This window comes from Calliphora vicina, chromosome 2, assembly GCF_958450345.1.
Source record: "Calliphora vicina chromosome 2, idCalVici1.1, whole genome shotgun sequence".
Classification (NCBI taxonomy): domain Eukaryota; kingdom Metazoa; phylum Arthropoda; class Insecta; order Diptera; family Calliphoridae; genus Calliphora; species Calliphora vicina.
The window spans coordinates 41,335,491-41,346,316 of record NC_088781.1 but is presented as its reverse complement, the minus strand read 5'-3'; the positions used below and the strand labels follow the sequence as shown (position 1 = coordinate 41,346,316).

General features: G+C 31.4%; 2 protein-coding genes across 2 annotated transcripts in view; one reads left to right on the top strand and one right to left on the bottom strand.

Moving 5' to 3' along the window:
- Nucleotides 1-1,389, top strand: part of Pde11 (Phosphodiesterase 11) — a 220,252-nt gene extending 218,863 nt beyond the window's left edge. Inside the window, exons 18-19 of the transcript XR_010575924.1 lie at nt 1,076-1,174; nt 1,238-1,389. The gene's annotated coding sequence lies outside the window, so the exon portion shown is untranslated. The remainder of the gene's footprint in view (nt 1-1,075; nt 1,175-1,237) is intronic.
- A 1,829-nt stretch (nt 1,390-3,218) lies between these two features.
- Nucleotides 3,219-10,826, bottom strand: part of LOC135950015 (uncharacterized) — a 66,887-nt gene continuing 59,279 nt past the window's right edge. Inside the window, exons 2-12 of the mRNA XM_065499500.1 lie at nt 8,454-9,025; nt 8,041-8,389; nt 7,866-7,980; nt 7,263-7,804; nt 6,978-7,195; nt 5,537-6,918; nt 5,317-5,470; nt 4,936-5,197; nt 4,721-4,867; nt 4,491-4,644; nt 3,219-4,424 (exon numbers count right to left, since the gene is read on the bottom strand). Of these exons, the coding sequence (XP_065355572.1) occupies nt 4,185-4,424; nt 4,491-4,644; nt 4,721-4,867; nt 4,936-5,197; nt 5,317-5,470; nt 5,537-6,918; nt 6,978-7,195; nt 7,263-7,804; nt 7,866-7,980; nt 8,041-8,389; nt 8,454-9,025 (4,135 nt within the window). The 3' untranslated portion in view covers nt 3,219-4,184. The remainder of the gene's footprint in view (nt 4,425-4,490; nt 4,645-4,720; nt 4,868-4,935; nt 5,198-5,316; nt 5,471-5,536; nt 6,919-6,977; nt 7,196-7,262; nt 7,805-7,865; nt 7,981-8,040; nt 8,390-8,453; nt 9,026-10,826) is intronic.

The window sequence follows — 10,826 nt, the reverse complement described above, 5'->3', positions numbered from 1 at the left end:
AAATACTTCAATATAAACTATAAACTATTAAGAAAAAAAGTTTCAAAAATGTTAGCTTTTAAAAATTCTTTTAAATGTTTTATGTTTGAACAATAAAAAACAAAACTTTCGAATTTAATTATTTTTTTTTTTTAATTTTTATATAAATAATTTATTATTTTAATCACATTATTTTCTATTATTTTATTTAATAAAATTAAATAAGAATTAAATATATTTTTTTATTATTATTATATTTATAATTTATATATGATTAATTGTAATTAATTTGTAAATTTACTTTTTGTGTATGTCTGTTAAATAGATTTTGAATTTTTTTTGTATATTAAAGACAAAAAAATCTTTTCAAATATCTATATGTTTAAATGTAAATAAATAATTAAATATTTAATTAAGTAATATCCATAATAACTATTAAATTTAAAGAGTTTTTTTCTTCTTAAATTAAATGTTATTTAAATGAAAATAATATTAAATTGTAATTGCAAAACAGTTGATAAAGTTTAATTTACTATAAACATAACATACATATATTATAAAAGTATATAAAAAGAAAATAAGAAAATGTATTTGAAATACAAATAAAAATTTAGATGGTTAAATATCAACAAAAACAAAAAAAAGAGATACAAAACAGATTTAATAAAATTAAACCAATTATAGCACAGTATAATGAAAAATAATAATTTCAAAATGGTTTTATTGCAACGGTCTTAAAAGTAGGTACTGTACATTCAAATATAGTTCTATAATCTGACGAAGTAAGCTAAGAAAGGCCAAAACCAAACTTTTCACTACTACTATGCAGTGAAGTCAAAATTTAAGCATCTATTGCATTCCCTTCATTGCTTAAGAAACGATTTAACATTTACAAATTCGAGTATTTTTATTTTCGAATCGAGTAACAGAATAAGCCCCCTTTATAGCCACTTATCTCCAAAAGGAATGTTTGAAATCATCAAATATAAATAATTTATATAATGACTCAACTTTAAATGGTCTTAATTAACTAAATAAATAATAAATCATTTACACCAACTTAAAAATAACTTTAATATCTTTTAAATATTTTCAGATACGCCTAAGTGAGTCTTATAATATTGATAAAATCAGAGTATAACTGGAATTACAGACTAAATCTGAACTCGTAACATTTATTTAATATTTGATCAAGGTAAACTATATTTTTAATTATATTGTTTTAGAGATTCTTCATTAAATTTCTTGTTCTTTTCAGAATATATACTCTTCTGAACGTGGCTATACTCAAAATTTCCGAAATCCAAAAATACCTACAAGTCAATTTAACATTCCCCAAATAATCCAGTGTATTATAAAACTCTGTACAAATTATAATGAATTAATAGAATTTAGTAACAATCTAGAATTATTTATGTACTAAAACCAAAAACTATTGTAAAACAATACTTTATTTTTAATTTTTCTTAAATAAAATTTACTGTAAAACGAATAACATACCAAAAAATAAATTTAATTTAATTCGTTTAATTTTTAAAAAATGCAACTCACAAATTTATAAAATAAAAAAATTTCAAACAATTAATACTACTGAATATTAATTAAATGAAACTTAGTTTATCAGAAAGCTGATGTCAAAACGCTTCCAATGAGTACCCACATCATGGCAATCCGTATAGCCAACTCCAAGTTATGACTACTTAAATGGTTTCCATTCTTTTAATCGAATAATTTTAAATTAACCGATTATTAGCCGATTAAACTCCGGTTATATATTTGCTCGATTTAGTAATTAACAAGCTAAAACTTAAAATGCACGAGTAAACATAGTGGTTTTTGAAATTTTAGTTTTTGATTTGGTGTAAATGCACTATTATATTAATGAAACTATTAAACATATTGAAACGACGCTTATTTCATCAGAATATCGTTTTCAATACGATTCCATTGAGTACCCACATCATGGGATTCCCTAAAGCCTACTTACTTAGAGTTATGACCACTTAAACCTGATAGTTTTCATGTAAAAAACACAACAAGTAAATTTATTATGTTAAAATTCATAGCAAAACAGAATTTTGAATCTACAACTTTATATGTCAATTATATTTACTTAATAAATAACAAAAAACAGTTTACAATGAAGAAATTATATTCAAAAACAATTCTTTACTTTATTTGAAATCTTTTCATTAACCCAAACATCATAAAAACTAGTAGTCCCTTTCATTTAAATTAATTTTTATTTAAAACACATATGCATACGTACATAAATAAATGACTACTACTTACATACTGACGTCATCACCAAAAAGTTCTGCAAAAATTTCCAACGTGAAATTTAAGGCCAAATTGATTTCTTAACACCAGGCTCACATAATGTGAGAAAAGAAAGCAAGTAAATTACTTAATTAAAATTCACAGCATACTTTAGGGATGTGAAAAGTATTTGAGTCACCTTATGCAGTTTTTCGGTGACCGGCTGACACAAATACTTTTCACATCCCTAAAGTATGCTGTGAATTTTATTTAAGTAATTTACTTGCTTTGTTTTCTCACATTCTTTGCGCCTGGTGTTAAGAAATCAATTTGGCCTTAAATTTCACGTTGGAAATTTCTGCAGAACTTTTTGGTGATGACGTCAGTATGTACATAAGTAGTAGTTGTACGTATGAGTATTAAATAAAAGTTTATTTAAATGAAATGAAGTGTAATTTTTATGATGTTTGGGTTAATGAAAGGTTTTAAAATAAAGTAATGAATTATTTATGAATAATTTTGTTAAATCTGTTTAATATAATATTTCTTCATTATAATTTAGTTGTAAACTTTTTTTATATTTATTAGTAAATATAATAATTAATTGGCGTATAAAGTTGTAGATTTAAAATTGAAACTTTCAATTTGATATTATTGTAATAGGACTGACTGTTTTTGTCACACATTAGGAAATATAAGGCTACACTTTGGAACTGTTTTTAAAGGTTTTTAAAAGGTAATATGGCAGACGAACCGAAGGAGTATTTTTGGGTTAGCTTATCGGTAATGTTATTTACTGCAAATTTTGTTGATGTTATCATTTATAAAAAGGTGATGCGGCGGACCATATTATATATTAAGGAGCTGTATTGAAACATCATTTTAGAAGCATTTTATGAATTGATGTTTACACATACATGTAATGAGTAATGAAATGAATTCATGTAATGTTCGACCCAAATAGTATTAGAATTAAACGATTTTTCATTTTATTTATCTTAACAGTAACATTTATTTATTAATTATCGTGGACAACTACAATTAAAAATATATATATTTATTATACAATATCGTTTATGTTTTTTTTTTAGTTTTAATTATAAAATATCAATAAATAAGCAAAAGAAATGCATTGAAATCTAAAGGAAATATATAAGAAATGTATTAAATTTTCTTTGTATAGTATTTAGTATAAACTAAAGTTATATGCATAAAAATAGAGGCAGTTAAATGGAACTAAAACATTTTTTTGTGTTGATTTTGAAAGTGATAGTGTAGAGAGTAGTTGAAAAAGTAGGAAATTTTTACTAACAATACTAAAGAAACAGAGTTCCAAACACCATTTCGAAAAAGTTTGAGTACGTTTTGAATTTCGAAAAGAAGATGAAGATGAGTTTTTTTTTTATTGCTTATTGGAAATGGTGTAAGAGTTTATATTACATACAATATAATAATATATTTTTATAGTAAAAAGTGCATACATAATAAGTCTTTAAAGTTTATAACAAATATTTATAAAAAAAAACTTGGAGTAACTAATATTTCTTCTCTTTTTGAAGTTTTTTGTTTTCTTCTTAAATTATAGATTTTCTGTGTAGGTATTTAAAATTATTTACATTTTCCATTTTCAAGAAAATTATTTAATTAAAGTGAACAAGTAATTTTCTTGCTTAGTACAACTAACAAATTATTTTATATACATCAATTATAAATTTATTAATTTCCTAAGTTTGAAAGAAATTAAGTGGACATCTCTTACTTTTTAAGCCTTTTTTCTTTGCGGTTTTAAAGCAAAGTTTTAGAAGGGCTAAAATGATGTCCACTTTGATTGTTGTTTAACTAATGGCGGACATGTTGGATTTTGTTGTTATAGTTTCTTTCATTAATAAGTATTTTCTAAGTTTAACGTTTAAGTATCGTGGTAAAGTTTTAGTTTTGCCTTAAATTTACAATGATGCTATGAAGGGTGTAAGATCGGGGAATTTGAATAGATTTTGTGGCCTTGAACGTTGTACACGAGAGGGTGGTACTTGAGATTGACGGGCCTGGGCATTGAAATTGCCATTTTGACCATTGAGGTAAATGCCACATTGTGAATTGCACACTTCATCGCGTAGAATAGCTTCTTTAGGCCATTGTCTAATCAGTTGACCGCAATCGGTAATGCGCAGTGAGGCACATTGAGCCTAAGGAAGAGACAAAGAAAATATGTTTAAAAAAAGGGTTTATGAAGATGCTATAATAAAACTTACGCCTTCTGTGGAGCATACACAGCTGGTACAGGGTGAGGGGAAGGCTGATTCTCCTACTCTGACATGACGATTGCCAATTTGACAGCCCTGAACATTTTCACGCCAGGCACTCAAATCGATTTGAGGCATAGAGTGACAAGGTACGCGGGGATTTCTAAATTAAGGAAAATAAACAAAAACAATAAATAAATTTCTCTTTACTTTCCCAAAAAAATTATTATTAAACTTACAAGAAGTTACTGGGCAAATCGAAAGCAGCACGTTGCATATCACCAGGAATTTCCAAATTTTCACAAGCAATCTTGGCCAAGGTAGTCTTACGAATTTCCGCCAATTGAGCTTCAGTAAATTTAACCTCAGGATTTTGATTTTCATACCTAGAAACACAAAGAAAGTTTAGAAATTTGGTTCCTTAATTTAAAGAATATTTGTTTTATAAACTTACCAGAATCTATCACATTTTCTCAACTGTCTGAATTGTATACCAATTATACAGGCCAAAGTGGGACCCACTAAACCGCCTTGTAAAGGTCTTTCAGTCATAGATCCGGGGAATAGATCAATATCATCAACAGTAGGATAGATTTTCTTGAAACGATTAATAACTTCAGTGGGAATTTCACGACTCAAATCATTCCAGTTGGAGGCTCTCTTTAGATTACACAAGGCACGATAGTTGTTATAAGAGGGAAGACCATGATCACGACCTAAATACAAAATAACAAGCAATTAAAAAGGGAGCTTTTCATTGGTATCAAATCGAAAATTAAAATATTCGAAATCTAATGCAGTTTTTATAAAATAGGATTCCTTTGTTTTAACTTACCTCTTTGAATATTCAAAGCAATCAAATCCACACCCGAGAAAGGAATCTTGCGATCTTCGAACAAATGATTGGTAACTTCACCGGTAATAAATTGATCCAAAGTTTCCATGGGAGTGGCCACCAAACCGCGCATGATTTCATCGATAATGCCAGGCTTTAATTAAAATAAAAATAAATAAAAACCTTCTTAAAATCTTCCCACTCTGTCAAAAATAATCACCTGCAATAAAGCATCCATTCTGAAGAAACCATCACGCAACAAAATTGGAGGATCAACGGGTTGATGCTGAGGACTCAAACGAGGAATATGAGGTCTCAACAATGAATGACCAATACGGAAGGCAGCGGCAGCAAACTCATTGAAGATAATTGGCGAACAGGAAGGATTGTAGTCTTTGTAGTAGCCTTGAGGCAACAGTTTCAAGCCATACAAATTGACAGCATTCCAACTTAAGATACGTGGCAGGAACTCATTGAATGTTAGATGTTGAACTTGGGCAGCAACAATACGTCTGGTATGATGATACAATTGATCGCCGGTCCAGTGAGGATTTACACCTCTTAAGCCCTCAACAATACGATTGTGTTCACGCAAGAAAATGGTGTGAATGGCAGTGAGACCTGGTTGTTCGGAGGCACGTTCATCACCACCAATGAAACAGAGATTACTGCGAGATTTACATTCGGGATTTTCATTAGTTTGGGGCAACAATTCTTTGCCTCTAACAGGATGGATGGTAGAGTTTAAGCGGCCATTGAAGCCACGCAATTTGGAAGCCAGACAGTTGTTTTCACCATAAACCATGGAAGCATCTAAGAAGTGAGTATTTTGATTGACTTGATCACGGGGACCCAAAGTCAATTGTCCAGGCAAAGATCTCATAGAGGGGAAACACAAACGTTCGCCACTAGTAACATTCACTTCAGGATAATAGTAGTCACCGGCAGGCACGGGGAAGGGATTACATTCAGGATGTACAGTTTGTTTGGAATCACATCTTCTGCAGCTGGGTATAGATTCATGGAAACCTTTGTGTATGGGTGTCAAAGTTAAATCGTGGTCCAAGAATTGGGCATATTGCATCACCATCAAGGAGTAGCGGGTATGTAAATTGGAAATATCGGGATGTATAACAGTGGAAATTGTTCTGGGATTTGGAAGAGGAGCACCGGTAACAGCTAATAGTCTGGGCTTAGAAATACCATCATCATATTGAGCGGGCAATAGACGTGAGAAGGTGGTCAAAGATTTGCCCCAGTTGGGATTGCGTAAATTATTACAATAACCGGTAAAGGTACGGAAAGGTGTAGTAGTATCACAGGATACTGGTGGATCATCGCATTCTGTCTTAGCCGGACGATTTTGTAAAAAGCTGTTGATATCAATGGTTTGCAAGGTTTCGGTCAACTCATTGCGATTGAAGTTCAGGCCGGAATCAAAGATTTGACGTTTACGTCTGTTAATGGAGGTCAAAGTATTTAAAATTTCATTGGAAGCCAATTCAAACATCAGCGAAGAGTTGGCCAGCAACAAGGCATTGTGGTTGGCCTTGCTGAAAGAAGCTGCCACACCATCAGGAGATTTGGCACTAATGCCACCCTCTAAAACAATTAAGCAAATTAATAATTTTATCTAGGAAGAGAATAAAAGAAAAACTTACGTGATAACCAGGACTCATATTCAAAACGTTTACGATCTTCCAATTCAATTTTAGCTCTTTCGACAGCAGCTTCCAATAGCTCAGGATTCAATTCACTCATAACTTCCTTGACTTGAGGTTCAACTTCAACATGTTCAATGTGTTCCTCATCTTCGGGATTATTTAACCAGGGACGTAAATCAAATTTATGGATTTGATCACATTTCAAAAGAGTATTCCTAAATTATAAAAACAATAATTTAGAAACTTAAGCCAAAAACATGTGTTAATGAAAAGGAAACTTACAAGAAATTATCTTCTCTTATGAAAGCCTTTGATTGGGCCTCACGGACTTGATGCGAAGCACACAACAATCCCGACAAAGAAGTCTGTCTAATAGCCTTTAATTGTTCCAAGGTGAAAGAGGAGGGTGGCAAATCATTTTCATACCAAAATCTATCGGTTTTCTTAAGCTGTTCAAATTGCAAAGACAACAAACAGGAAATTGTGGGACCAAACAGGGCTCCCACAGCTGGATCTTCCAATAGAGCACCTGTCAATAAATCGACATCATTGGCTGATTGATAAATATCTCTAAGACTGGTAATGTGTTCTTCGGGTATGTGGGAGTATTTGTGCAAATTGTCAAAGGTAATGTTGGCATTGTCGGAGAAACGTTTTTCACACAAATCCAAAGCCTCCACATAAGATGGGACACCATGATCACGGGCACGATGCATAGCCAAAGCTAAATCAGTCCAGCCTGCTTCGTTGGCAGTGGCAGGTAATAGGGATTTTTGCAAGGCAGCAACGGAGAGCAATTGGGATGAGGACATTGTGTTGGAAAGCTAAAGAAAGGAAAATATTAATAAAGTATGATTTTTGATTTTATGTTTATTAAAAACTTACCATTTCTGGAGGATACATGGTCAAAAAGGCAGGCATAGCACTGGTAGCAAATTCATTATAAATACCACCACGATTGATACTGGAATAGTTGGTCGAGTGTTTTTCAGCAGCCAGTCTAAATTAAAAGAAATATTTACAATACTTTTTCCTAATTTAAAAATTATATTTAACTCACCTTAAACCTTCTTTGGCTGTTGTCTCCTGACCCAGCACCAGGGGTAAAAATTCATTGTAGGTAATGTGTTGAATTTGAGCGGTAATTATACGCTTGGTTTCCAGGAATACATCCTCTTCGGACCAGTCAGAATTCAAATGAGCCAATTGTTCGGCAATTTGATTGTGTTCTTGCAACAGGGCACGATGTAAAGCACCTGTGGCACCAGGAACTGTGCAATATTTACAAGCATCTACTTTAACACCACCACTAATATAAGTGCGTATTTCTTGGTAATCTTGCAGAGTAGAGCCATACAAACCACTGGCATCAATATAGGCAGAGGCCACATTCATTTGTTCACGTTTATCTAGGAACAGATAGAAAATTTGTTTAAAACAAATATTTTTATAAGTTAGTAAAATAGAACTCACGTTTTGTGCAAGATTCCACATCATAGCCAGGAGCTGAACGTCTATACTCCTTACAATCGGACCCAGAACGTACATAACATTGTTCCACCTCTCTAGGATTACGTTCCGCCGCAGTTTTACAACATTTACCATTAATGGGCAACTGGCTAACTTCTATCAAATCATTGGCCAGCAGCTGACCCCAGGCGGGTAACATGGCGGTAATATGAGGATGTCTTACTTCCGGATCAATGTGCTTTTGCAATTGTTCAATGACAAATTCAGCATCGGGCAAAGCATGTGTACCATGCGAACTTCTGGGCTGGCTAATGCCGTCGGCATAGTCGGACGCCAGTAAACGCAGGAAGACATCACCACGAGCACCCCATTTACGATGCGATACATTATTACATTCACCAGAAGGCAAACGATATTTACTCGGTGGGCAAACATCATAAGTGGCGGCAGTGGCGCTCTCCTGATCATCATCGCAGGCGGTTAAAGAACGTGCTCTCTCAAGCTGCAAAGCTTTAAGGGCAACAGGTTCGAGATCTTCGGGGGTGCGTAGCAGATGCACGGGAGCGCATAAACACCTGATAGAGGGGAAAAAAGAGAGAGATATTTGAAATTAGTTTTGTTTTATTTGCTTTTGATTTAAGACAGGATGTATTAAAACTAAACAATCTTAATTTTAGATAATTTGCTTGGTCATTGAAATCAATTTGTAAAAGGTTGATGAATAAGTTTGTGTAATAAGTTACAGTGGGCTTAAAGCTATTATAGTAATACGATACAGCTTAGAACCAAAGTGAGATGAATCGTAGTAATGTGTCCAGTTCTCTTAATACGTGGTTGTACTAAGAGCTGGCAATTGGCCCTAACTTAAATCAAATTAGTCTTAAGTGGTAAATTTACCCTACAAAGGATACAGTTATGTGGTTTCCGAACATTTGGTTGGAAACCACAACCAAAGGTTCGAGAGAATTTATTCTTAATTCCATTTTCGAAATTAAATTTAATTTTATCTCTTAACTGTTTATTTAAGGAATTCATTATGAATTAATTCATAGGCTTAATTCCTTAGTATTTTAAATGTATTGTATTCATTCCCTTGAGAATTCATTCCTTTTACAATTAATTCCTTTCTTGAATTCAAATGACTAAAAGCAAAATAAAAACAAAAATGAAGGAAGAAAATGACTAAAAGCAAAATAAAACCAAAAATGAAGGAAGAAATCATATTTTAATTTAATTTGTATTAGATTCTATCATTCAAAGTTTGAATGAATTCTATTATGAATTCAGTCAACGATGAATGAATTCTATTTAAATAAAAGCCTTTGAATAAAGCTAGAGAATTAGATGATGGGAAAGGATTTATGAATTCCAAATTAAGATTTTATGGACTTAAGATCAAATTGAATTAAGTAATGGAAGCTCTCCCCACAATATATACATTTGTTACGGTTTGTTACGTAAAATACTGCAAAATATGATTAAACTCCCATAGAAAGATCATTTGGAAATCAGTAACTATTTGGATAGGGAATATTCAGTAATATCCGAAACGTCGTTACCAATTTTGAACAGTTTTACTGCTTGTATATTGAAATATTACAACAGTTTCAAAAGATGGCACTTTTTTATACTTTAGCCCACAAAGTAGTCCATTTCAAACCACTGTGCCTTTAAGTTCTTGCACAATCATAGAAGAAGCTCTTCAACAATCTGCAAGATACAACAATGGTTTTATTTTTCTTTGCTAAAACCATAATGATGATAATCAACTTACAAATGACATGATGGTGGTACGAGTAAATGTAAAATAATTTATGTATGTTTGGGAACAAATAAAATGTAAATAAATTCTGCCAACAACCACAATAAGTTCTAGGACAAATGTATAATATGTGTTTTTTTTCGACTCTCCAAAAACAATTCAAGTATAAAATTAAGCAATATTTAATTATGGTACCATCTAAAGTTTAAACAATTTTACATGACCTTAAAAAAGATTAATTATATTTGAGCACATTTAGAAGTCAATTTTGAAAATAAAGAAGAGGAAATGACATAGGCCTATTGAATTATAAGGCATACATATGTTGTAGTCATCCATAATGTATAAGGTATTCTTTTATATTTTAAATAAAATAATTGAGAGTTATTTTGTCTTAGATGTTTGAAGAAATCTAATGGCCCGCAACCATATCCGGTTTGAATTTTACTTTTTGATTTTTTGTTTTATTTATTTGAAATTAATTGTTAAATAACCAAGGTATATAAATTAATACTCGTGTTAATTGCTTTTGTTTTTTATCTAATTTTCTTAATTAATTTTATTTTACATATTTAAAGCAATTTCTTTTATTTGAAAAATTTGAATTTAAAGCC